At 56.3% G+C, this 27,108-nt stretch overlaps 1 protein-coding gene across 1 annotated transcript in view; it reads left to right on the forward strand.

The window, feature by feature from the left end:
- Positions 1-27,108, forward strand: part of CRHR1 (corticotropin releasing hormone receptor 1) — a 45,523-nt gene that overhangs the window by 18,066 nt on the left and 349 nt on the right. Inside the window, exons 2-12 of the mRNA XM_032429660.1 lie at positions 2,816-2,903; positions 11,144-11,263; positions 15,814-15,899; positions 21,985-22,091; positions 22,794-22,914; positions 23,135-23,288; positions 23,575-23,635; positions 25,697-25,769; positions 25,941-26,026; positions 26,231-26,366; positions 26,544-26,585. Coding sequence (XP_032285551.1) covers positions 2,816-2,903; positions 11,144-11,263; positions 15,814-15,899; positions 21,985-22,091; positions 22,794-22,914; positions 23,135-23,288; positions 23,575-23,635; positions 25,697-25,769; positions 25,941-26,026; positions 26,231-26,366; positions 26,544-26,585 — 1,074 coding nt within the window. The remainder of the gene's footprint in view (positions 1-2,815; positions 2,904-11,143; positions 11,264-15,813; positions 15,900-21,984; positions 22,092-22,793; positions 22,915-23,134; positions 23,289-23,574; positions 23,636-25,696; positions 25,770-25,940; positions 26,027-26,230; positions 26,367-26,543; positions 26,586-27,108) is intronic.

The raw sequence follows: 27,108 nt of genomic DNA on the forward strand, positions 1-27,108 counted from the left end.
CCCTGCTTCCATTCTGTGTGTGTCTGTGTGTTGGGAGGTGGCAGAGGCAGCGATGGGGGGACAAGCTGGGGGCAGGGATTCCTAGCCTCCTTCTAGAAGGGGCCTCTGGCCGTCCCAGCAGAGTGGTCCCTCTCTGGGCATAGCACAGAGCTCTGTGCTGAGCTGAGCAATGCAGGTTTGTCGGCAAGGATGCTACCCTTTGCTTAACTAGCAAGAGCTGCTGGCTGGTCTAGTGACCTCCTCCTCTCTCTCCTGCGTTTTCATTTGGAAAATGAGGGTAAAGATAGTTCTCCATCTCTCTGGGGACTGTGAAGTTTAATTGCTGGTTAATAAAGTGTTGGAAGTTCCTTGGGGCCAGAGAGATGAATGGGTTTGTTCTATTCACTTCCAAGTCCCAGGAGCGAGTTAGCCAAGTGTCCCAAGTGCTGGGCAGAGAGTGGGGGTGCAGGGCTAGGGATATGTTTCTTGGACTGGGGTTTGGCCCAGTCAGAGCAGGAAGACTCCTAGGATGTGACAGGAGTGTGCCATCAAGTGAACAGAATAAACAAAGCCCACAAAGGACTCAGGCAAATGCTGCGGGGACATGTGCGTGAATCATTAGGGTCAACAGGGGTTTCCTGCAGGAGGCTGAGGGCGGGAGGGACTCTGACCAGAAGTGGGGAGCATTTGATTCCACCTTGGAAAAGAAGGCGGGAGAGAGGGGAGTAGAGCCTGCCTCTGTCATGAGATAGGAGTGGGGTGGGGCAGCTCCTGGGGAAGGTGGGTGGCACTAAAGCGGGGGCAGGGTAGGAGAGGATATTCATGGCAGGTGAGCAAGGAAAGCTCACCTCTGGGAAAGGGCGGATCAGGTTGCTTCTAAGGACTGGAGGAAGGTCCTGCGGTCCGGAAAGGGTAAGTGGGGAGGAGTCCAAGTGAGGGGAGGACATACTGACATTGGGAGCAGTGGGATGGGGGTGTCCAGCTTGGGGAAAGCAGGGCAGGGCTGGGACTAGCGTGAGGTGAGTGAGGCCTTCTCCTCAAGCACAAAATTTAAGGGTGTCCAAAATCTCATAATGAAGATAAACAATATTTTAATATCATTACTGATTTTTCCTGTTACCCCAAGCTCCAATAGGCCTAGCACTATTACAGAGCCTGTCTTTTTAAAAAAGTTTTTGATATTTTGTTCATTGTGGATTTTTTTGCATTCAGTTTTAAAAAAATACTGCATTAAAATATTATGTGTCTTTTTGGCACCCCTTGAAATTTTGGACCCGAGGTGAGTGCCTCACTTTCCTCACCCTAGTCCCAGAGGGCTGTGCACGAAGGCTGTGTGCTGCTAGACTGGCCCTAGCCTAAAATAGAGACCTGCTCGCCATGGGACAAGCCCCTAGCTCTCTCCGCATCTCAGTTGCCCGCTGGGAAGTGGCTAAGACAGCTTCTAAATCTACCTCTCTGTTTCTGAAGATCTGTAGTGAAGTTTGCAGACTGTGTGGAAATGGACTGGGGTTGAGGTACCATCGCCAGGTGGTCCAGGGGAGGGTCCCAGGGAGGAGACCCCAGGAAGAAAGAGCAGGGAGCAGGGGTGGTGAGGTGGAGAACAACCTTCTGTGAGGCTCCCCTGCCTTGGGAGCCCGGTCAGGCAGACAGAGCTTTGCTGGTCATCGGCACCCATGTCCCCACAAATGGACATGCCCCCTCCGTACCCCAGCCCCCCACGTGCTTCTTATCCCTTTGAACCTCAAATCCCAGGGGAGACCACTGCCTTGCTTCTAACCTATGACTAAATAAAAATCACCAAGTTCCAATCAATCAACATGACCTATCAAGTGCCCGTTGTAGACCTCAAACACAATGCGATTCATGAAGGTAGTCAGCACATTTGAACACCATGAACCAAACAAAATCCCTGTCCTTGTGGAGCACAGTGTGCTACTGGAGAAGGACGTCTCCAAACAGTGCACTGTGGGAGCCTGGGAGGGAGGGAGGACCGTTTCCACGTGAGGAAACAGGCCCAGAGAGGTCAAGTAACCTACCCCGGCAACACAGTGAAACCAGGGCTAGGTGCCAGGGCTCTTTTAACTCTAAATCCATAGGCGGGGGTGGGGGGGGGCGGGGAGTGTTGGCCCCAAGGAAGGGGCATGCAGTGATTGTGTGAGGGTGTTAGTTGAAGGGGCCCCTGCCACTCTCCTCCCACGTGGGCTGAAATTCTGGAGTCAGAGTGACATGGAGCCCCCTGGAGGGTAAGGGGCAGAAGTTCTCCCTGGAGTAGGGCAGGCGTCTTTCTGGACACATGTACCCCTTCACCTCTGTGGGCCTCCGTTTCTCATCTGCAAACACAGACAGCCACCGCAGCCCCCAGGGAGAAGGAAGAGCCATGGCAGCTGTAAAAGGGCTTGGTGAAGGATGAGGCAGAATTTGTAGTGGGTGAGGATGGGAGCCCTCTGAGTGCCTGCAGCTCTGGAGGGAGGCCAGCAGGTGCACTATTGAAGGACACCTACGAGCCCACGAGCGCTCAGCGGGCAGGGGTGTGTGTGTGTGTGTGTGTGTGAACCATCCTTGGGATCCCATGGGGATGGAGGTGGCTTTCCTCAGGCGCAGCCTCCATGAAGGCCCCAGCCCTCCGGGAGAAGGTTCACCATAGTCCCCGGGAACCTAGGCTCCTGCTGTTGTTACCTGCCTCCCTTCCAAGCCCTTCTAGAGCAGGGCAGCTCCAGACCTTCCAGACAGAGGACATGGGGGAAGAGGGAGAGCAAGGTGGGGTGAGGGGAAGCGAGGGGAAGCAGGAAGCTCACAGCACAGTCTAACGGTGTCCCTCGCCTCCCTGTGCGCACAGGCCCTGCTCCTCCTGGGGCTGAACACCATCTCCGCCTCCTTCCAGGACCAGCACTGCGAGAGCCTGTCCCTGGCCAGCAATGTCTCTGGTGAGTCCCCCTCTCCCAATGATGCAAGATTCCAGGTCTCCACGGCCCCCTCCCTCGGGGCTCCCGGGGCCTGCACACAGAGCCATGCCCCAAGGTAGGAAGAGCAGAGAGATTTCCTCTCTCCAGCCCCACGCAGCTCATCACATCTCCACAGAGTACTGTGCTCAGGAGGATCCTGAAGTTGGTGCAAGTGTGGTGGGAAGGAGAGCTGCCGTGAGGTCAGAGCATCAGCCATGGGGCCGACAATGGGGGACGTCACCCCAGCCCCTGCTGTGAGAACCAACAGAGCAGAGGGCTGGGCTGCGACTCAGGCACCCGTGGGGAGGAAGGGCCACCGTCCTCTGCTGCTAAAAACATCCAAAGCACAATGCTGTCGGGTGCTAACTACGTGTCAGGCACTCATGGAGGTTTTGGAGATATAGTAACCCAATTTTCATTTATACCTAAGGAAACTGAGGCACAGAGAAAAAAACTAATAAGTCCCAGAGCCAAGATTTGAGCCGAGGCAGCCTGGCTCTACACCTCTTCAATAGAAAACACTGCATAACTACAAATAACTTGTACAAGCACACCATTTGCAAAGTACTTTTGTAGAATTATCTCACGTCTCACACGAGTTTAAGACTCAGCATCCGTACAGGTGAGGAAGCTGAGGCATGGGAGGGTCAGGCCTTTGGCGTCCAAGGTCATGTTTGTTCTAACTTCGGGTGTGGTCCCTGAACCCTAGCCCTGGCCACTTGAAGCAGGGTTCCTGGGGAGGCAGCTGCCCAGCAAAGGTGGGAGGGCCCCTGTACCTGAAGGTCTTTGGGAGGCTTGCTGTTCTTGGGTGGTGACTCGGTTTCCTCTTCAGGTCTCCTTGATTCAATCCAACTCATGAATTGAGCACCTGTTGTGCACTGGGCCCCCTGGAAGGCATGAGGGGAACAAAGAGGGCTCACCGTCTGGTCTGGGAGTCAAGCCCACAAACACACGTACTACGAAGCCGAGCACAAGGCGCATGCTGGTGGAGAGGGGGCCACAGGCTGCCAGCAGGGAGGCAGAAGGCATGAGCTTCTGAGCCTGGGCCTGCGGGGGGAGGAGGCTTCCACACCTCCGAGCGGCTGCCGCCCGGCCTCCTGAACCTTCGCTGCGGGAGGAGCCTGGGGGAGAGGAAGAGCTCCGGACATGGAGAAGGCCAACTGGGTCCCATGTTCACGGTGGCGCTATTTTGTCCTTCTGCCCTTGGGGCCCCTCTAGCAGCCCCAGGGATGAGCAGGCCCTCAAGGGGGTCAAACCCTTGAGCCTCACTTTGCCCAAACTGTAAAGTTGGATGCGGCGGGGTTGGTACCTACCTCAAGGATCTGTAACAACTAAATGCACTAAGTTTTATGGCAATATGTTACAAACTGTAGAGAGCCACACCACTAGTGAGCATTGTTTATGATTGTTGGTAACATCAGCAGGTTTTGAAAGTGCGAACTGTATATAGCTGGAATGAGGAGAAGGCATTTGTTATGAATTGCTCACAACACTGGAGGTGGCAGGGAGGATAGAGCAGGGGTGGTATGAATCCAGGAAGACTTCCTGAAGGAGTCACTTTCACAGTGAGTCTCTGAGAGACTCTGAGTATGAACCGGCAGTGAAGAGCCAGTGCTCTGAGCCAAAGCTAGAGTTAACCGAAGAAAAGCAGGGGGGTTTGGTGGAATGACAGGGGAGGAGTGAGGAGGGAAGAGCAGTAAGCCTGGGGAGGTTACTGGGAGCCTGGAGCATCTGGCTGCAAAGTTGGCTAAGCCAAGCCATGGGGAATAGGAAAATTCTTGAGCAAGAGTCTGGAGTTCTAGCAGAGAGAGACGGGGAGGGAAGAGACCTGTCCAGGGCCCGAGTCTGAGATGAAAGGCCCTGCCCGCAGTCCCCCATGCACTGAGGCCAGGTCAGCCTCCATTCACTTGCTCCTTGTGCGTGGAGGAGTGACGCTTCTGAGCCCATGCAGGTGTCACCTGTTCTTGGAGGCAACAGGCCATGATGAATGTCGTTCATTCCCCCACGATTTGTACTCCGTGCCCCTACCCTCAGCCCAGCCCAGCCTGGCGGGCTTCATGGCATACAATCCATCACCCTCCACAACAGCCTCTGAGAATGAGCTATTTGTCTTCCAATGCCAAGACCTACCCAGACCTATGGGCACTGGTAGAGACAGATGGTGAGGGTGGGGTGGAGGGACCGGGACAGATGGATGGGCGTCTGGCCGGGGTGGCTGGCACTGAGTTGGGGCCTTTGGGGGTCCTCTCACATGCCAGGAGCAGGGAGAGGGTGGATCCCTAGGGCCAAAGTTCCATCATGTGGCAGATCACAGACTTGGCAGCTCATAAAATCATGGCATTAATATGACAATACCAGAAAGTAATAGAATTATTGACTAATGACATCAGAGACAAATGAACTCATACTGTTGACAAGGACCCAGGGTCATTCGTTCCTATCCCTTGTCTTAAGGTCATGAATGTTAATAATAATAGCTAATACTTATTTAGTACCTATGTGTCAGACACCATTCTAAGTACTTGAATCTCATTCAATCATCATAACAATATTGTCAGGAAGTATTTTTATCCTCATTTTACAGAAGAGGAACCTAAGGCTCAGAGAGGTTAAGTAACTTGCCCAAGCACACACAGTTACTAAGCAGTAGCCCCAAGATTTGAATCAAATGGGCCACCACATATGTGGCTGCCCAGAGAGCCACAGTGCCCAAGGCCGGGTGTGGCCTGTCACCCCTGCAGTTCTCCACACCTATACAGGGTTTACACACAGCCCCCGATTTCCCTCAGGACCTACTATGCACCTGGCACTCTACTAGGTGCCAGGAATGCAAAAGCGGAGAGCTCGCAAACCCACAGGACAGGAGGCTCCCAGCCACTTGTCCTGATGAGTCACATACCGGCAAAGGTATCTTTCCAGTCTACCCAGCCAAAAAAGAGGCAGCTCAGCCACAAGGTGGCCAGGACAAGAGCAGGACTCTCTGCCTGCCCTCTGCCACCTTCTCCATGCTGGACGACCCAGGCAGAGCCCCTGCCCGTTCATCCCAACAGCGCCTTCCTCTGAATGGGCAAGCGTGTCTGTTTCAGAGGCTGCCCTTGGGCCACCTGGCTGCTCCCATTGTGGGCAGCCTTGGCTGAGTCCCTCTCTTGAGCTTAACCACACAAGTGCAGGGCTGCTGCGAAGTGCCCACCTACTCTCATTCATTCAGAAGCCTCTAATGAGACACCCAAAATACCTGGAGACAGGACCCAGATTCTGATTTCCTTCTGAAGTTACCTACTCCAGAAGGATCTGCTGAGCACTTTCGGACCCTGAGCCTGGCGAGAAACCAGCGCCCAATTGTGCACAAGCATTAAGTAGGCCACCTTCAAAGGGTTCTCATCGGGTTCATTAAAACAGGCTCCCCAGGTCCCTGACTCAGCAGGGGTTTTGTCAGAGGCAGGAGGGAGCTGTCCACCTCTTCCTCTCTCCTCTCTCCTCTTCCCTCCATTTGCACAGATTTGGGACTGTCTAACTGCAGTGCTCCCATGAGCATTGGAGTGTGCACGTGTGGGGTTAGAGGAAGATGCAGGACCAGTCTTACGCGTTACTTTAGCCCACTTGGTTCCACCCTCTTGCCTCCAGAAAAAAAAACGCTGAAGGGATCTAGCTGCCTCATGAATGAGGGGACAAGCCACCAAGTGATAGGAATGTTAAAACCTCAGACATGCCAAGTACAAACTAGCCTCAGGGCCTTTGTATGTGCTGTTCCCCCTGCCTAGAACACTCTTCCCCCAGATGTGCACATGGCTCCCTGTCGCACTTCCTTTAGGTCTCTGCTTAAATGTTAGCACCAAATTAAAATAGCAGTCCTGGCAGTCTTTATCTCCTTACCCTGCTTGCTTTTTCTTCATAGCATTTCTCACTGCTTAATAGCTATGTCTGTCTGTCTTTCTGTCTGTCTGTTTGCTGCACCCCTTACCTCCCACCCCCAACTAAGGGAAGGGCACTTACTTTATTCATTACTGTATTCCCAGCCCCTAGAACAGGGAACTGTGTCCCCAGCTCCTAGAAAATTTCTTAGGCGGTCAGTAACAACTTGTTGAATAAAGAGCAAAGTCATTATTCCTCCCCATCTATGACTTAATTGGCCAGGAGGGGCGACCTGGAACAGTTTGGTGTGGGGAGAAGTTGACTCATAATAAATAGTAGCTCCTGGGTGGTAAATCGGCCTGGCTATTTGCAACGCTGGTTTACTCCCATCCAAACTGCTCCTCACCCCCAGAACTATGCTATCCAAGTGGGAAAATACCCCCAGGAGAGCAGGAGGGGTCAGCAATGGTTGGTTCTCCCTGCCTACACACCCTTCCCCTTTGGAGGCCCGGGCTCTGCGGGATCCCCAGGGACCGCGTGTACCCAGCGCGGTGAGCTGAAATCCCTGCGTGGGCAGTGAAGGGCTGTGGCCCGCGGAGGTAGGCACTTTGCGGAAGGTGCCTTCGAGGCGGTCGGGCCAAGAGGTCTGGTGGGCAGGGCCCACTGCCAGGTACGGGGCCTGAGGCCCTGTCCTGCAGCCTCCTCCCTTCCCTCGACCTCTGCGTCCCCGCCCCTCTTCTTCCAGCCTCCTTTCCTCTTCCAACTCCCTGCCTCTTGCTCAGCCAGTTCCCTACAGCCACAAGGCCAAGCCCCCTACTCTAAGGCTGATGTCTCCGAGCCCGAGCTTTGCCGCCGCTCCTGATTGGCCCTGTGCCTCTGACCACGCCCCCACCTGACCACGCCCCTCCGTCGGACCCCGCCCACCCAGCTTCAGCCCGGCAGGCAGGCCGTGATGCTGATGGCTTCTATTCTTCATTCTTGAAGACTGTCCCTCCCTTTCTTCCCTTCTCGCACACAGACTTTCATTCCTTCCAGGATTTTCTGGGCTCTTAATGTAAAGGTCATGTCCATGGCAGTGTTAACCCGCTCTCTAGCCCCCCAAGCAGCCTTCTTTGAGCTGCGGGGGGGCAGGAGGGAGAAGAGAGAGAGAGACTGCGGCAGCAGGGACTAGAAACCAAACAGCAACCAAATGCTATGAGGGCCAGTGGCCCAGACTACGGACTTCTATGGTGCAGTGGGAAGACCCCTGGACAGGTGTCAAAAGCCAGTGTTCAAACCCCTCTGCCTCTTGGTGTTTGTGTGACTCTGCATAAACAATTTGACTGCTCCGGCCTCAGTTTCCTTACCTGTAAATCAGAGAGAATTAGCACTCACCACAGAAGGTGGTATGAGACCCATAGTAGGTGCTAGGGGATCCTAATCCATACCGTACTAGGGGCAAATAATGTCTGTTCTGCCTACTTCCACCCCCATACCTCTCCACCAGCTGTGGGTGGGTCAGGGCTCTGGCCATTGGCTGGTACCTGGTCATCGAGGTCAGAAGGGCCATCTGCTTAGTAGCTGGTTTCTGTCTTGGCTCTAGTCCTGTCCTGGCTGTGGCTGGTGCCCAGTCCTGCCCAGCACTCTGTTCTTGCCAAAGGGGTTCTGGGGAAGTGTCCAGGGTAGGAGAGAGAGGGAGAGGGAAGGGAGGGCGGAGGGCAGCTCCTACGCCGAGAGAGCATGATAGAGAAGTTCCAGGTGCTGCCATACGTGATGTTCCATTTAGTCTTCCCCGTGCCCAACTCAGGAGACACTGTGAATGAATGAATGAGTGAGTGAGTGAGTGAATGGACAACTGTCTGACGAAGGTACAATGATATCGTTAAATCAGATGGTATGTGCAAAGTACCTGGCACATGCCCGGCAAACAGCCCTCAAAACTGTCTCTCCCTTCCCTGCTGCCTCCTTGGCTTTCTCCCCTCCCTTTGTTGGCACAACATGTGACATAATAGAAAGAGCGTGTAGTTTAGAGTCAAAAACACCTGGCTATACTTCTTGGTTCTTTCACTCGTTGATCCATGACTTTGAGCAAGTCACTTAATGTCCCTCTGCCTCTGTTTGCTCATCTGTAAAAAGGGACTAATGACATTGCAGGATGGATGAGGATCAACAAAATAGATGAGGATGAGCCTTGAAAAAGCCGAGCATGGTCCATAATATCATCCCTCCCTCCCTGTGGCCCCTTGCCTCTAGCTTCCGCCCACCTCTGGGTTCAGCACGAGGGGCATGACCCATGAGAGATTACAGTCACAGCCTGCTTTCCTCCCTGCCCCCCCCCCGCCATGATGCCATAATTCATGGAGGCTGTCCTGTGGCACAGCGCCAAGGCCCGGCCTGGCCCGCCAGCTCCCCATGTCCATGAAGCCCCAACCCAGACTTCTTTCTCTTTCAGTTAAACCCCTTGGTCTCAAGGCCTCTGCCCCTAAGCCCCGATTTGCAGGAACATCCTATGAATCGCTTTGATTAGAAAGAAAACCCAGCATTAGGTTCAAGTGCTGCTCGGCATCGCCTGGCATCCAGCGGGGGAAAGATGCCCATCTAACCCCGGGCTGTTTCCTGAGACACCGAGTACAGGCTAACGTGGGGAGGGGTTGGCAGGTGGGCCCCAGCCAGGGCTTGGCAACTGCTGATGCCCAGCCCTGAAGAGGCGGCCCCTGCATTGGTTCATGGCTCTTCCTGGCTTGTCTGTGCATCCTTGTGCCCGTCCCAAGAATTACTCACCCCCTCCCATTGGGATGGGCATACTGGGTCTCAACAGGACAGGTGTGCCGGCCTTTTGTGGAAGAGGGGCATCCTAAGGCAGAGAAAGAAGGGGCAGCATCAGGAGGGGTGCGGGGGCCATCCTCAGCCCAGCCTCCCCCACTGGAGACTAAAAGCCTCCCTCCCCTCCAGAAGCATTCCTGTGGCCTCCACTCCGCCCCAGCAGACACACATACATACACATATGCACACGCTCCACTCCAAAAAGCTCTTCGAGGGAAGCCTGGGTGGCTCAGTTGGTTAAGCGTCTGCCCTCAGCTCAGGTCATGATTCCAGGGTCCTGGGATCGAGTCCCACATCGGGCTCCTTGCTCAGAGAGGAGCCTGCTTCTCCCTCTGCCTGCCACTCCCCCTGTTTGTGCTCTCTCTCTCTCTCTGATAAATAAATAATCTCAAAAAAAAAAAAAAAGCTCTTTAATTAAGGGAAAATATTTGGAAGGGGACTTCAACATCCTTTTTTGAGTCACAGACCTCTTTGAGAATCTAATGAAGCCACAATCCCTTTCCCAATTAGGATGCACATATACACCAATTTTTTCACTTAACTTCAGAATCTCTATGAACCCTTAAAGCTTCCAGTAGACTGAGATTAAGAATTTCTGATCAGAACCAAACTCTTCATTTTATTATAAAGACACAAAGGCTGGGACGCCTGGGTGGCTCAGTTGGGTAAGTGTCTGGCTCTTGGCCTGGGTTCAGGTCATGATCTCAGTGTCCTGGGATTGAGCCCTTTGTCCGGCTCCGCGCTCAACGTGGAGTCTGCTTGTCCCTCTCCCTCTGCTCCTCCCCCTGCTCGCTCTCTCTCTCTCTCTCATAAATAAATTAAAATCTTAAAAAAATAAAGACATGAAGGCTTAGAGAGCAAATGACATGCCTGTGGTCACACAGGAAATTAGTAGCAGAGCCCAGTCTGAAGTGTGTGTCCCAGACTATTGGTTCAGTGTCCTTTCCCGTCCCCCTAGGTGGTGTCTCCCTCTTTTTTCTCCCTGTGGCTCCCTTATTGGTCAGTCCTCTGCTAGGGCCCAGCACAGTCCAAGCACAAACACTGCATGTTCAGTAAATGTGGTTATCAGGCCCGGGAAGAGCTCGGCCAACTTCATTTAACTGGTTCCTCACTGCAGGGCCAGAGAAGATGTGGTCTGGTTCCATTGATGTGTGCGGCGGGCTAGATCAAGGATTGGCTGGGTCTGTTCCAGGCTGCTCCAGACTGTGAAGTCTCAGAGGTCCAATCTATACCAAATGAGGGGCCAAGAGAAGTGTCCTTGGGCTACAGAGCAGAGGACCTGAAGTATGTCCAGCATTTTCTCTAAATGCCAGTCAAGATCTCAGCTTTTAACACCCCCTTCAGGTGTCTCTGTTCCTCCTCTACTCTGGAACCCACGCTGGCTCCCTCATGCCATACCATCAAATTCAGATTCCTTTCCTTGTTGTCTCCTCTGCATAGGACGAGCTCATCTCTACACTGGGGTCATTGCTCCCATCTTGTTCCCAGCTGGTGTGTGAGTGTGGGGAGGTGGGTAGGATACCGGAGTAGGGAGCTCGCCCCACCTCACCAGCTGTCTCTGCCCCCAGGGCTGCAGTGCAATGCATCCATGGACCTCATTGGTACCTGCTGGCCCCAGAGCCCTGCGGGGCAGTTGGTGGTTCGACCCTGCCCCGCCTATTTTTACGGTGTCCGCTACAATACCACAAGTAAGTGAGCCTATGGAGGGCGGACCCTCTGCTGGGAGGTGGGACAGGATGGGGAGAGCTTGGGACTTGTTGGAGGTGGGAGGAATAATAGTGACAACGACAAGTCTATAGTACCTCTCGTGGATACAACCACCATTTACCAAAGGCCAGCTCTGTGCTCTTTACCGCTGATTCCCACAATACCCCTGGGTGATGCCATATGTAACTATGTAGTTCTCATTATATACTGAGGCCTCCGAGGCTCAGAGAGGTTAGGGAATTTACCCAAGGTCACCAGCTGGTAAGAGGTGAAGCTGGAATTTGCCTGCAGCTCTGTCTGACACTTTCTTCTGCAGGTGACAAACTGGGTTAGTCGGGATAAGCCTACCACAACCCTCTGAGGTAGGGCAGGAATCATCAGAATAGCCCCCACTTGGAGCTCAGAAAGGTTAGGAGGTCTGTCCAGGGCCCTGCAGCCCTGAGGTGGGGGACCCCGTTTTAGATCCACAGGCAGGGGGCTGAGCCTTGCATGCAGGCTCGCAGGACTGGTGAGGACTGCCCAGGGTCTGTTGGATACTTGATCCCCACGTAAACACCTCCATACCCTGAGGCCCTGAGCCTCCTGAGCCTCCACCTCCAGGCTTTGCAGCTCCTTGTTACACCACCTGTCACCCCCAGGATTAATTTGCTCTGCCCCGTCAATGACTCACAGCCCCTGCTTATGAAGAGAGAAACAGCTGCAGGCCAGGGGCCCTGTCCTACAGAGGGAGGGGTGGGGGTCCCTAGATGGGTTCTTGGGGTCTGATGAGCCTGGGCTCCGAGGCCCAAGGGGGTGCCGAGGGTGACCAGCCCCCAGGTGGTTCACGCAGAGACTTGCTGAGTGACCTTAATGCATTTCCCCCCTCGTATGGCCCTTTGGCCCCTGGTCTGACGATGAGAAGGCTGGAGGGCATGGCTTCAGCTCAGAACTCCCACGTTCCTCCTCCTGCCCCCTCTCCTTTACCAGCTACATTAAGGGTGTTGGGGCGGGGGGTGGCTGCAACCCAGGAGGGGTGGGAGGGCCCCAGGGAGGCTGGAACAGCCAGACCACACAGCTTCATGTGTCTGCAACCACTTCTTGGACCCCAAGAGGCGGGTGTGGGGAGGAAGTGCAGGTAGGGGGAAGGGCAGAAGGACCTAAGAAGAGAGCTTGGTGTGCGCTGCCTGCCAGCCTCCAATTTAGTAGGGCCCATTTTACAGTGAGGAAATGGAGGCAGAGGCTGACAGCTGCCCAGGGTCACAAGGTGTGGAGGCAGGGCCACGGCCTCACTCACAGTGCTTCTGGAGCTCCCAGGGGCTGATGCCTGGCGGGGGGCAGCGAGGCTCCTCCCAGAAGGAGGCCCTTCTGTCTCCGCAGCACCGGGTCTTGCCACTTTCACCTCCAAAGTGATGTTCACGGCCGAGCTGACTTCCCCTCCATCCTCAGAGCCACTGCCCTGGTCCAAGGCACCGGCTCTCTGACCCTGGTTTCCCATCCAACCCTTCTGTGGCTCCTGATTGCCTCCATGGTCAAGTCCACACTCCTGAGTGGGGCCGGCCAGGCTCTCTATGGCTCCAGCCCTGCCTCTCCGCGTGAGCTCACTCCACTCTTGTCTCCCAGGGTGACTTGACATGACCCTAAGAAAGACTTTAGTGTCTGGGCATGAGCTGCTGATTAGCCCACCCTGCCTTAAGTGGAAGCTGAGACTCCAGGATTCTAGCCCCAGCTCTACCTGGAACTGGCTAAGGAACCCTCTGCACTGCCTTCTCCAGGCCTCAGTTTCTCCACCTGCAGGATGGGTGGGAGGTTTGGGTGAGGTGCTCTCTCTGCTCCCAGGAGAGGGGCTGGGGGTGATGGTCCTTGGACGTGGAGCCAGGGCTGGAAGACTCTCCCTTCACAAGTGCCCCCAGTGCCAGAAAGTGAGGGACACACCAGTGTGTAATCAGTACTGCCTGGGAACCCAGAATTGTACCTAATCACTAGGCACTAATTAATTCATTTACTGATGAGACACTGCCAGGACTTCCAGGCCTTCTCCTTAATGCCCTCCCTCCTGCTGCATCTGATCTTCAAAGGGATGGGGAGCTTTTCCAAAAATATCCATTTTCCCGAGACTCTCTGGGAGGACTGCTCAGCTCAGCAATTAAAGACAAGGAGGTCGCATCCTCCCTGGCAACGACTTGCGGCTAGGGGAGCTGTTTCTCTTTCCAGATCACCTCCTCCCTTCCCAACAAAACCTGCTCCCTCTGGATGACCTGGCCCAGGAGGGGCTCCATGCTCCCGCCCCACGTGTGGGGTGTGAAAGGGGAGCTTGAACCAAGGGGCATCTCTTGCAGCCCCTACCAGTACCCACTTTGACAGGGATACATAACATGTCCTGAATCTTATAGAAGGTTATACAAGTAACAGTTCAGAGACAATAATAATGAAAATAATAGTGCACGCCACGCGCCAGGTAGAGCTCCAAGCGCTCTGCATGTGCGAACTAAGAATGCCCACCCAGCCACTGAGGCAGGAGTCGTTGCGAAGCTTATTCTTATGCAGCACATAAGGAAGCTGAGAGGTTGTGTGACTTGCCCACGGTCACTCAGTTAGGAAGGAGTGGCATCAGGATTTGAACCTGGGCCACCTGGGTTGAGAGCCATGCTCTTCACCCTATTTCATGCTCCCTCTCCTAAAGCAAAACCACCCCCTTATTCCAGCCCCCCTCCCCATGCGTCTTCCAACTAGATCTCTGCCCAGAGTCCCTTTCTTTGCAGACATTCCAGAGTGGCCTCTGGTCCCAGGCACGTCCCCTCCACGGCAGACACACTGGATTCCCCTGGCTCCTTGCTTCCTCCCAGACCTTCCTGAAATCCCAGTCACTGAGCCCTCAGCCCTCTGGTAGCTTATCCCTCATTTAGCAATTAGGAGAGAATCAGCAGCTCCTTCGCCAATTCTGCCCAAGGGCTCAACTTTACTGGGAAGGGAAGCTGAGCTGAGCTTTAAAAATGCATTTAGCCTCATTTTCCCACTGGCACGCTGCAGCCTGAGCAGCCGCTCAGCAGGGTGGCCAGGGAGTGCGTTAGAGAGGCCGCGGCCCTGTGGTCCTCGGGGCCAGACCATGGCTCCCTCTTTCCCGGAGGCAGCAACATCTCCCCCCACCAGCCACCACCCCATCATCTCCCTCTTGTCCTGCTGCTGCCAGCAGAGAGGCAGGTCCAGGCTGGACACCCCCCACCCTTGGGGAACCAGTGACCTGAGCTGCTGAGGTCACTCTCGCAGCCCAGCAGCACTGAGCCGGACCTAGGGCATCCCACTCTGTCTCCCACACAGTGCTCTGTCCCTGCCAGGCTCCGGGCTCAGGGACTGGGACTCAGGCATCTTCCCCAGGCATCCTTGAGCTCTGCTGGGGTGGGGATGTGGCATGAGGGTCAGTGTGAGCCATGGAAAGGCCTGCAGCAGGGGATTGGCTCAAGATTCAGTTGCTCTTCTAGCCAGTGCCGCCTGGACTCCGGGCCAGAATTCACTCTAGGAAACATATTTAAAGTCACCAATGCCCGAGTGAGGTGAGGCAGGGCGACCTCCACCGGCAAAGGAGAAAAGACTCAAGATTTGGATCTCCTTTGGTCCCTTCCTTCCTGGATTTTAGGGCCCTGGTGCCTGCCGGGGGTATGGGCAGGAGGGAGTGTGAGAGGGACCCTTTGTGCAGCTCCACCCACCCCAGAGCCATGGAGCCAGGCCTCATCTCAGATGGCAGGGCTCCTCCCCATCTCCTTAGAAGGCGACAAGTTCCGGGCCGCAGTCCAGTCTGGTGGCTGTGCGGGCCCCCACGCCTCCCTGGGGCGCCCTCCTGTCTTTTCCCCCAAATGCCATGTGCCAGGCTGGGAGCTGGTTGTAGTGGATCCCATGAGACCCACCCCCTGTGACATCCCCCAGTCCACTTTTGCCACCTGTCGTTTCCTGTCCTAAGAGACCTCCACCATGGATGTGTCCAACACATGACTCTCCAACATAAATCCTGCTGTTAGAGAAATGCCACCATGAGGACCTTCCCCAACCCCTGCCCTGTGGGCCCCACCCCATGTGAAACACTGCCACATGGACCCCCCCATGGGAAACCTCACTGCGGATAGTCATTCCAATGTGCCACATCAGCTGTCACCACGTACCCTTCCACCATAGCATGCCCAGCCTCGTGAGGGAGAATCAACTCATCAGCTCTCACCATCCCTTTTGCTACCATGTGCGATGCCAAAATGGGACATTTCTCCAAAGGGCACCCACCACATAATCTGCCACCACATAAGGTCTTGCAAGGAAGCAGCCCCAGCAGGCTGGTCAAGTCTGAGTGGGCAGCCCTATTGGGGCCAGCAGGCAGAAAGAGGCAAGAAGATGGGGGTAGTAGGGAAGCCCCTCTCCTCAGCTTCAACTCCAGAGTCCCCCAGCAAGCAGGCCTCTGTGTTGGCCCAGATGGATGGATAGATGGACGGACTGATGGACAGATGGATGCCTGGGTTGCTCTTTGGGAGAGGAGCCCATGGTTCACTCTGACTCTCTCTCCTTCTTCCAGACAACGGCTACAGGGAGTGCCTGGCCAATGGCAGCTGGGCCGCCCGCGTGAACTACTCTGAGTGCCAGGAGATCCTCAGTGGGGAGGTGAGGCTGCCAGTGTGGACGGTGGGTGAGGCCCCAGCTCAGGTCTGGGTCTGCTGTGCGGGTGCCCAGCAGACCTGGCTGTGAGCAGCCATCCCCAAGGGAGGCTGAGCCAAGAGGGCGGCAGCTGGCTCTGACCCAGATGAGTTGGGTCCTTGCTCCTTCCCTCCTTCCACCCATCACCCACCTGCGCGGCACATCCGGGTCCCGCCAGGGGGCGCTGTGTCAGAACCAAAGATGGGGGCGGGGTGGGGGGGAGCAGTGCCATTGGAAAAAGCCCTTGGAGAGGCTTTGAAATATTTAAATGTTTTTGAGAAGATGGTGCTTACACATAATACAAAATTCAAAAGGTACAAATGGGAACACAGAGAAGTCTCCTTCCCGCCCTGTCCCGGCCACTGGGTTCCCTCCCCAGAGGCAAGGCCAGTTTCTTAGGTGTTCTTCCAGAGACATTGTCTGCGTATGTGAGTAATTACATACAGAGATACTCTTTTTTGCTTTAATCCAAATGTTGCATGTTCTCCACACTGTCTGACACCTTGATTTTTGCATACGACCCTCCGTCTTGGAGACTGTTCCCTATCAGTACATAAAGAGCCTCTTCATTCTTTTTTACATTTGCGTAATACCACATTGTGCAAAATGTGCCGTCGTTTATTTAACCAATCTTTATCCTCAGTCTGGTTATTACCAACAGCGCCGCAATGAATAATCTCTTCAGGGTGGCATTTGGCAGAGGCACGGGTGTATCTGGTGTTGCTGCTGCCTCCGTCCTCCGTGCCCCCTCCCCTCCATCTCCACGCACCCTTTCAGTAGGTGCTGAGGAAGGAGAGGGTCGTGGAGCTGGAAAAATGAGTGAGCAGACAGCAAAGGACAGACGGGAGGACACCCCAGGCTGTGTGAGGGCTCCAGGCGTCTGGGCAATGGAGGAAGGGGGCGGATCCACACCGTCCTGAGAATTCCAGCGCTTAAAAGATCTAAATTGGAAGGGACCTTGGAGACCCTCCATCCTCGCTTAATCTGCCTGGTAATAAGAGCCACACAGAGCACTTGTTCAAATATAGGCCCCAGGGCTTCGTCCAACACCCGATAAATCAAAATCTCCAAGGAGGATGTACAGAGTCCCAGGGGACCTTCTGATGGGGGTGGGGGGAGTGAATAACTCTGATTTAGTGCAACCCATTCACCTTGCAGGTGGGGAGACTGAGGCCCAGAAAGGGGGAGTGGCTCACGCAAGGTTACACAGCCAGAGAGGGTCAGAGCCTAGAACCTGGGCTTTGGAGTGGAGGCTTGCTTCTGCCCCCCACCAGGTGCTCAGTGGGAAGCGAGGTTGATGGAGGAAGAATAGCTTTCCCCACCTTGCACCCCACCCAGCCCTGGGTGCTTTGGTGACCCCCTTCCCCAGGCTGCCTGGCTTCTTGTCACTGAGCCACTGGGACTCTGCTGTCTCCTTCCTGAAGCTGCAGACATAGGACACAGTTTAGCTTAGAAGAATGGCACGTTCTCTGGTGGGGCTGCTTTGGCAGGGTGAGTTACTAGGGATGCCAGAGAGAGGTTTGCTGGTATCTCCACTCACAGGCCAGTCTCGTGGTCCCCCGCAGGCCATGGTGGGTTGGCCCAGCCCCCCTGACCTGAGCAGGGTGCTAAGCACCCACATAGTGAGCCAGCCTGGGAAGTCCTGGGGTTGCAGATGAGGGCACCCCACCCCTGGGGGGGACTGAGGGAGGAAAGTGGGGTCAAGAAACATAATTGGGCCGGAAGATCTGGGGCGGGGTTGGGCAAGAAGACCACTCAGCCTGATGGGGAGCTCCTTACCTGGCACCCAGGAGACGAGGCAGAAAGCGAGGTCAGTGCTGTGGACAGCTTAGACCACAGCTCACGCCCATGGGGAGAAAGTATGGGGAGGCTCGGTCAAGGCAAGAATCCTCAGCCCCCCACTGCACCCCACCTTGTCCTGCTGGGTGTGCAGAGCCTGAGGCAATGATGTAGCTCCAACTGCAGGTCAGGCCAGCCTCCTGGCTTAAAACAAATTGCCCTCCCCCGACCCCCGAGGAGGAGGCGTCTGTCGCCTTCTTGAAAAGGAGAAAAGCTGGAGGGCCACAGCTGCCCCCCGCCTTCCCCCTGCATGGAGCCCCCTGAATGTCAGAGGAAGTTCGCGGTTCACCCGAATCCCTCCTGCTCTAATTGAAGCCCCATCCTTCTAGTTGGCTGATGGGGGACACCATCCTGTAGCTCCCACCCCTTTTGCCATGACAGGGGTCTCTCCCTCTCTCTACCAGCGGGGTTAGGGGGAGAAGGAGGATTGGGGAACACCAGCTTCTCATCAGTCCCCTCTTTGGCAGGATAACAGGAACAGCATGGGCTTGGGAGGCGGCTGGTTTGCAGTTTGGATTCTGGTTCCAGCACATGTTCTGTGTGACCCTGGGTGGGCAACTTAGCCTCACCAAGGCCCAGCTTCCTCGTCTGTAAAAGGGCCCAGAGAGAGAGGGTCACGTCCGCTTGTGTCTTGGTCTGTGGAGGGCGCTCCATCCATGCGCCATCCCTCTGCCTCTCCTCTCACCAGGGGTCAGGGGAGGTTGTAGGGTACACCTGGGGGGTGGAGGGTTGTTGATGAGGAGACCAGGTAACACGGGCACCCCCTTCCTCTGCTTACTGACTCGGTAGGGGCTGCCACCCACCCCTTTCTCGGGCAGCCCCTGCCAGCCCGGCTGCCTGGCACTCTGGGTAATCAATTAATTTAATTACTGAAAATGCCATTCCCTTCTGCCAGCCTCTAGCCTCTAGCCAGACCCCTCCCCACTCTCAAGATACCCCATCCACTCCTGAGCTATCAAGAAGAGGAAGAGCAGTCTCCAATTAATGGAGCAGTTGATTTCTCAGCTCTGGGGCCTGGGCTAAGCCCTAATTAAGCACCAGTGCCCCAGGGGATTGCAGATAATGGATTTGCAGAAGGGCTGCCCCGTGAAATGGGACTCGTGAGGGCGCCCAGAGGCCAGGCCAGGGAGGAGACTGCCTACGGCCACCACCACCAGGGGACAAGCCCCCAGCTGGGAAGCTTGACTTGTTGATGGCCCAATCCTAGGAATGGCACTGACCCCCTCCCCTGCACTGGCCCCCACTCTCCATATCAGCACCCCCCAGACACAGTTTCCCTTCCCTACAGTGACATCCACCCTGCCCCCACAGCCCAGACTCACCCCCACCTCCCGTGACACTTATACATGCTCTGCTTCCCTCCCCCACACCTGCTGATCTGGGGAGCCCGGGCACTTCCTGGGAGGGCACACCTTGATGCCACATGAAAGGGGTTCTGGGGGTGTAGGCTTGTGAGCTGGGGTTCACTGCTCACAGCAGTGTTGGTTGGACCAGAACTTCTGAAACGCTTAAGAATCACTGGGGCTTCTGGCTAAAATGAAGGTTCAGACTCAGTGGGTCTGGGGCAGGGCTTCAGATTCTTGCAAACTCCCGGGTGATGCTGGTGTCACCGGTCTGGGGACCACACCTGGAGGAGTAAGGGGCTGGAGTGCCCACGGGTGGGGTGAGGGAGCAGCTCTGGAAACCAGCTGGTGAGAGAGAGAGAGAGAGAGAGCCACAGAGTGGGACAGGCAGAGGTGGGAGAGAGACGGGGGCGGGAGCAGGGGGAAGGCCGTAGCGAGCACTCAGAGTCATCCTGCAAAGGTATTGGGATAGGTCGGACGTGGCCACCACTTGGGACAAGGTGTGTCTTGCAGAGTCTGGTCGAAGTTGGCTGGGCACTAATTCCTTACTGGGTCCTGGTCACTGAGAGTATGGCAGAGTGGCTCCACCCAGAGCCACCTTGTGACCCCTTCCTCACGGTACCAGCCGGTCTCCACACTGAACAGGGACAGTGCTGGTCAGGTTCTCAGGGACTGGCTGTGTCCATGTGTCCTTCAGCTGTCCCAGCTGCTTCTGCAGTTAACGGTGGCCGTCTCGCAGGCCGTCAGAAGGGTCTCTTGGAGTGTCGCTGGGTGGCTCCTAAGATATTGCGGGCTCTTCGTCTCAGGCTATTGCTGACCGTCTCCAAGGGTGCCGGGCTGTCTCTTGAGCGTGGCTGGCCGTCTCCTGCGGTGGCCCCGCCGCGTCCTGGGCAGTCTCCCCCGGCTCTTGGCACTGTAACCCCGCGGGCTGCTGGGCTGCCATCTCTCAGACCGCACCAGGCTGGTGTGGCAGACGAGGGGCTGGGCTCGGCCGGGGCCTTCCACCTGGAGGAGTCACACTGAGGCAGCCCCCTGAATGGGTCGGCCCAGTTCTCCCCTTTTGGCGTCGGTGGAGAAAACCCCTCATTCGCCCCCATGCTCCCTGCAGAAGCCCTCCGAGGATCCTGGGCACTGCTTGTCTCTCAGAAACGCACCACGGCTGGGGGCGGGGCATGGGAAGAGGGGGTCTAGGAGCTGGCCAGGCAGCTTGGGCCGATTATGCAGCCTCTTCAACTGGAAAAAACAGACAGAAGGACAGTCTCTGAGGGCCGTCGTGAGAAAGAAAAGCAATGACCTCTGTAAAGCCCCTGGCACAGTGCCCAGCATAGAGTAGGTGCTGAATAAATCCCACTCGTCCCACCTCAACCTACAACCCGGCTTGGGCTGCAGTGGGGGTCGGGGGGGGGAGGCTGATGGCATGTGGTGGTGAAGGGGTTCCCTGCACATCCTGCTCGCTCACCTGCGCCTGTGAACGGAGCTGGGGCGTCACTCTGTTCCAGCCCACAGGCATTGTTATTACCCAGGGGCTTCGCAGCATGGATTTGCAGAAAATGTAATGAAAGGAAATTAAGTACCAGCTCCAGACGGACTGGATGTGTGCATATCTTCTGGAGTCTTTGGATTTGGCATCTATTGCCAGGCACTCAGAGACCGTTCCCCATCTGCATGGTGGCGATAGATACCCTCTGCTCTTCTTCCCCTCCCCTCTCCCCCCACTCCCCTCCACCACGGCTTCTCTGTCTGCCTCTCTCTCTCTCTCTCTGTTTTCTGCCTCCATTGACACCTCAGTGGGTCTCAACCCTTCGGAGCCTGAGTTGCTAATGTGATTTCCTGCCACGTTCCTGAAAGCCTCTGCCAGGAAAATCAGTCCCTTAGAGGTTCTTCAGTGAGGACGTGCCTTCAGAAGGGGTGTGGTGGGCGCTGGGAAGAGCAGGGAGAGGGAGGGCTTGGCCTCTCCTCGGATGCCCGCTCGGCGTCCTGCTGCAGAGGTACATCCTTCGAGCTTGGGTGAGTGAGTTTGGGCCTCAGTTTCCGCATCTGGAAGAAGAGTTGGGCTGGACTCGATCCTTAGGACCAGTTCTGACGTCCAAGGATTCTGGAATCCCAATAGGAATTTCTATGGGGAGCCAGGCGCTCTCAGTGTCCCTGAAAGGTTGAACAAGGCCTTTGTGAACTTACCCTTTTCTCACCACTGGCCAGTGTCTGTGCGCCCTCATGGCCTGGCCCCACTCCAGAACCCTGAAAGGATAAGGGGAGGAGGTGCTAACAGGGCCCCTCCCCCACTTTGCAAAGCCAGCCGCTTTCAACAACCATTTGCCCTTCCTTCACACAGTTAGGGAGCTCCACTGTGTGCCCGGTTCTGGCTCCGTGGGCCCTGCCCTCTCGGGACCTGTGTGCCTAGAGCTGGGCACTGGGGACCACCGGTCCCCCATCATGGGGTGGGGGACACAGTTGTAGCCTCAGTACCTCGCCAGTCTGTCATGCTGGTTAAGAGGTGGTTCGAGGCTGAGGGAACTTGGATGGCCCCCTGGTGTTTGGGCAGAAGGGAAAGGTGAGTGTGAGAGCCGCATACATGGGGTGGGGACCCCTGTGTGATGCGGAGCCCCGAGGTAGCCGGTATTTGTCCAACAGGACGGAGCAGTGGGCAGGGCATGGGATTCAGGGACAGACAGACAGGCAGACAACAGTCTCAAATTGGACGGCACAGCTCCAGGGCCACGCACGACACACAGCCAGGGCTCGGGCAGGGGAGTAACTACTGTTATTACCAACTCCGTCTCGGCCGCCGAGGGGGCTGTCCTCACATGTCCAGGGGGTGCAGGGGTGCCGCTGTGTGGGAGTCTCACCTCTGTCCCTCTCCCCTACCTCAGAAGAAGAGCAAGGTACACTACCATGTCGCTGTCATCATCAACTACCTGGGCCACTGCATCTCCCTGGTGGCCCTCCTGGTGGCCTTTGTCCTCTTTCTGCGGCTCAGGTGAGAAAGGCTGTGTAGGCCCGGGACTTGAGCAGGGTAGAGAAGGAAGATGCAGGAGGCAGCTCTGGGTGAGGGGTTGCTGGCAAGGGGGGGCCCCTGCCCCCTCACCTCAGTGGGAGGGTGTGACAGATAGACAAGTCCCAGGTCCCTCGGAACCTCTGGTAGGGCCATTGCTGTCCCCCAGCCCAGTCACTGCTAGGGGGACGGGGGATGGCTGAAGCCCAGGCTCGCCTTGTGCCACCCCCACCCATGCCGGGATGCACCCATCTGGGAGGCCGGGAAGGTGGAGCCCTTTGGGTTCGAACCTGCGTGGGCCCAGCACTATTGCAAGCCAGCAGTGCCAGGAAGAGGGGTAGGGGTAGGAGCTGAGCGTCAGGCCTGCACGCGGGGAGCTACAGGGAGACGAGGGGTGCCATGGGAGGAGGGGCATCCCCAGTAAGCAAGAAGCCCCTGGTCCCTGGAGCATCGACTGTGTGGCCGGCTCTGCCAGCAGAGCTTAGGTCTGGGTGGGTCTCCGGGAGGAAGGGCCCTGTGGGGCATCAGGAGAGTTCTGCTGCCACCTCCCGGTGTGACTTAGCCAGTGAGCCCTGCCCTCAGTTTCCCCATCAACCCATCTGGGCTGGAGGGATGCTGGTGGCCCGTCCCTCAGCTCCTCTTCCCTTCCCTTGCTTCCATCACCCACCCTCCCCTGCTGCCCCCCAGGAGCATCCGGTGCCTAAGAAACATCATCCACTGGAACCTTATCTCGGCCTTCATCCTGCGCAATGCCACGTGGTTTGTGGTCCAGCTCACCATGAGCCCCGAAGTCCACCAGAGCAACGTGGTATGTCCTGGAGGGGCAGCCCCAGGGTCAGAGGAAGGGTCTGGATGGGATGGCCCTGGTGGAAAATGGGCCAGGCACAGGCCTTGAGGCCCAATAAAACAGGAATGGTTCCCTGGTGGGGGCGGGGCGCATCCTACTGAGAGGCCCAGGGTGGGGTGCTGCTGCTGCCACGCCCCCTCCCCCCTTCTAAGTGTCATCTCTGCTGGGGGGGTGGTGGTAGGGCTGGTGCAGGTTGGTGACAGCCGCCTACAACTACTTCCACGTGACCAACTTCTTCTGGATGTTCGGGGAGGGCTGCTACCTGCACACGGCCATTGTGCTCACCTACTCCACCGACCGGCTGCGCAAGTGGATGTTCATCTGCATCGGCTGGGGTGAGCGCGCTGGCCCCTGCCCCGGCCAGGCTGTCCCCTCCGCACCCACACTCTGGCCAGCTGGCGAGGGGGCCTGCGAGCTCAGGGCCAGGTCCGGGGGGGCGGTGAGCACCACAGCCCTCTGCTCCTACTTGCGGGTGGGGTGCAGCAAGTTGGATGCGAGAGTATGAGCTCTACCCAGGGGAACCCGTGCCCACCTCGAGGCTCTGGGTCGCACGAGGCTCCTCCAGACCTTGCATCCCCCAGACCCCACTGATGAGCCCTGTGACAGCCAGTCTCTCCCCAGGTGTGCCTTTCCCCATCATCGTGGCCTGGGCCATCGGAAAGCTGTACTATGACAATGAGAAGTAAGTCCCCTCCTCCCCTGAGCCCCGAGATCCAGGCTCCCAGCCCAGCTCCGCCTGACGCTCCCCAAGGACCTTAGGCCAAATCACCTTCCCTGGCGGGCCACGGTTTCTTTATCCATATAGGGGAGGGTGCTGGGGGCTGGACTCGATCTGAGGGTCCCCAGCAGTGCTCTACTCGAGGTGGGGCTGGCTAGACAGGTGGATCCAGGCTCCTTTATCTGTCTTGGGATTTCATGAACAACATAAGCATTACTGACAGTGTCTGGAGACAGACGGCCCAGGTTCTGAACCATGGACCCATCATTAAGTAGTTCTATGACCTCGGGCTAGTTACTACGGTGTGCCTCAGTTTCCTCATCTGTAAAATGGGCATCCCAGTAAAACTGCCTCCCATAAAGGGTTTTTGTGGGGATGACAGGAGTTCATATAGTAGTAAGCCTTTGAAAGAGTGTCTGGCACATAGTAAAGGCCATATAAATGTTTTCTATGAATATTAAGATTTGTTTTACAAAAGGTTCTATGGATTTAATAGAAATGAATCCTGATGATCTCATAGAGTCCTTCCAGCTCTGAAGTCCTGAAGTGACTTTGGTCTCGGGTATTCCCAATTGCCCCTGAAAATTAGATTTCTACTGTAGTGGTTCTTAGCCTTGGCTCACGTTAGAATCACCCAGGAAGCTTTAGAAAACACCAAAGCCCAAGCTTGACCTTCAAAGAGAGGGACATAATTGGTCTGGAGTGTGCCCCGGGCACCGTGATTTTTAGCTGCTAAGACTGAGAATCACTGAGAGAAAGGCAGAAAATGTGGATGCAGACAGCCGGGGAGGTGCCAAAGCATTTTCAGGAACCCGCTGTCTAAGTGGGGTTCCAAGTGGCCTCCGTCACAATGACAATTCCTCCCCACCCCCATAGAGGGGAGGGGGCCGCCACAACCTCACTGGGCTCGACAAGGAGCCTGGAAAATGATATTCATATTTGCCTGGCTGATCCTTCCTGACTCCGGCCCGGCTGGCTCGCTCTGCATTGGCACAGCCGATGGGGTAGGGGAGGGCGGCCAGCTGCCAGAAACCACTGGGGGCTTGGGAGTCATGCCCGGGATGTTGGGTCCTGGCACAGGAGCATCGTAAACCCTGGGCAATGGTGCCTGTCCTGCAGGTGTGCAAGTGACTACAGGGGAGGATAGGAAGAGCAGGTTTCAAAAAGCTGCCCAGTGTGTCTCGGAGGGTAAAGGGCGCCTATCTTAAGTCTGTCTGAGCGGCTCTGGAGCCCCATCTAGTGGTAAGGTGCTGACACTGCAGCATAAGGGATCCAGGTGTGAGACGCCAGAAAGAACTTGTAGACCCTGGGGTTAAGGACTCGACCTGGGGTCTAGCTCGTATTTGGCCTACATGGTGTTTTTTGAAACCTGCAATCCATTTCAAACCTTTAAAAAGTCAAGAGGTTTCACATAAAAATCTCAGTTTCTAAGCACTGTGGGTCTGCATCCCCTGGGGGCCATTTCTCTGCACAAGGACATGGGACTTTCCATGTGCCCCATCCCAACCCACCCCCAGATCCCCCAAGAGATTACTGGAGGGAAACAAGAAAATGAAAAGCAATTCTGGCTTTCAAACAGGTGAAACTTGTGGAATCTCGGCCTGGGGGTCATTCGAGCTGCAAATAAGGGATTCAGAGATCGCTGGCTGCCGGGGGCCCACTGCGTGACGGGCACCAGGCACCAGGATGGGGCTTGTGCCAGAGCCCCAGTGGGGCCCCATGGGAGCAGTGGTGTGCTGAACCCTGGCCTGTTCCACTCAGGGGTTATTTCCACAACCCGCCCTCCCTGCCACATTGCCTGCTTCCAGCTTTACATCTCCTAATACAGGGTGCTGTCTGCCCATTCTGCAGATGAATAACTGAGGCATTGTGGTGGGATCTTGATCTTCTGCCGGGGTTGGAATTGAGACACCCAGCTCCTGGCTTCTGGCCCCAGTCCTGCCCTGGCCAAGCACTGCCCTTCCCCATGCTGCTGAACTGGACCCAGGTGACCTCCCCACTTATTTCCCCTCTGTGGCTTTCTAGGTGCTGGTTTGGCAAAAAGCCTGGGGTATATACTGACTACATCTACCAGGGCCCCATGATCTTGGTCCTGCTGGTAAGAACCTGGGTGGAGGGGGGCGGGCAGCAGAGGGGGACAGTCAGTGTCTCCTGTGGACCGACAGGGTCCCCATGCAGACCGAGGCCCTGCCCTGTCCACCCCGCCTGCCTCCAGCATCTTGTCCACACACACACGCCCACACCATCCCACTGTGTGCTCTAATTACAGATCAATTTTATCTTCCTTTTCAACATCGTCCGCATTCTCATGACCAAACTCCGGGCGTCCACCACATCTGAGACCATTCAGTACAGGTAACCCGGCCCGCCGCCCTCCCCCAACCACGGGGGCTCCAGAGATCCCAACCTCGGACACAGGTCCGACAGCCCCTCCTGAAAACCCCAGCTCCCCATCTCAGACATTCTGGGGACCTGGCACCCCTCCCCCCAGGCCCGGCCCTCTTCCCCCCTCCTGGGGTGGGCCGTGACTCTGGGCCTCCCCACCCCGCCCCACCTCAGGAAGGCTGTGAAGGCCACTCTGGTGCTGCTTCCCCTCCTGGGCATCACGTACATGCTGTTCTTCGTGAACCCTGGGGAGGACGAGGTCTCCCGGGTCATCTTCATCTACTTCAACTCCTTCCTGGAATCCTTCCAGGTACCGCCGCCCACCCCTCACTCTGGCCCTGGCTGTCCCCCATCCCCCCTTGGGTGGGATTCTTCCAGGCAGGGGCCCGGAGGGGCAGGAGGCTGTGGAGAGGAAGGGGGTGGCCCGGAGGCTAGGTAGGGCCACAGCTGCCCCTGTCCCTTGACCCACCTTCTCTGTCCACCCCAGGGCTTCTTCGTGTCTGTATTCTACTGTTTCCTCAACAGTGAGGTAAGGATGCTGGGGCCCCAGAGCCCAGCATGGTGGGGGGCCTCCTGGGACCTGCGATTGTCTGTAGCCTCCTCCTGCCCTCCACACGCCAGTTCTCTCTTCCCTGCCCCCAAGTCTCTAATGGGGATGCTGCTGGGAGCCCCAGGAAGGTCCCTGCCACCCACCCACATGTTCCTATAGTGGCAAGCCCACTCCTTTGCTCTCATGGACAGTTGGCACGGGGGGGAGGGGGTCAGAAGCCTGGGCTTCAGTCTCATCAGTGAGTCTATGAAAAGGCTTGTTGAAACCAGGAAGGGCTGAGCCCTTGGGCAGGGCATGCATTTGTGCTAAAGGTAGGAATTCTTCATGGCAAAGGCGGTTGATGCCTTTGCCTTTGTGTGGATGGGGAGAAAGCACCCCTTCTCAGAACACTTGAGAAAATCATCCTAACAAATATGCAAATAAACAACGTTGACGATGTGAATGTCACCGCCTGCTGCTCGGCGCCCTGTGCATCTCACACCTGCGCACTGCTCACCTGCGC

The sequence above is a fragment of the Phoca vitulina genome, unplaced genomic scaffold (assembly GCF_004348235.1).
Source record: "Phoca vitulina isolate PV1807 unplaced genomic scaffold, GSC_HSeal_1.0 scaffold41, whole genome shotgun sequence".
NCBI classification, from domain to species: Eukaryota; Metazoa; Chordata; class Mammalia; order Carnivora; family Phocidae; genus Phoca; species Phoca vitulina.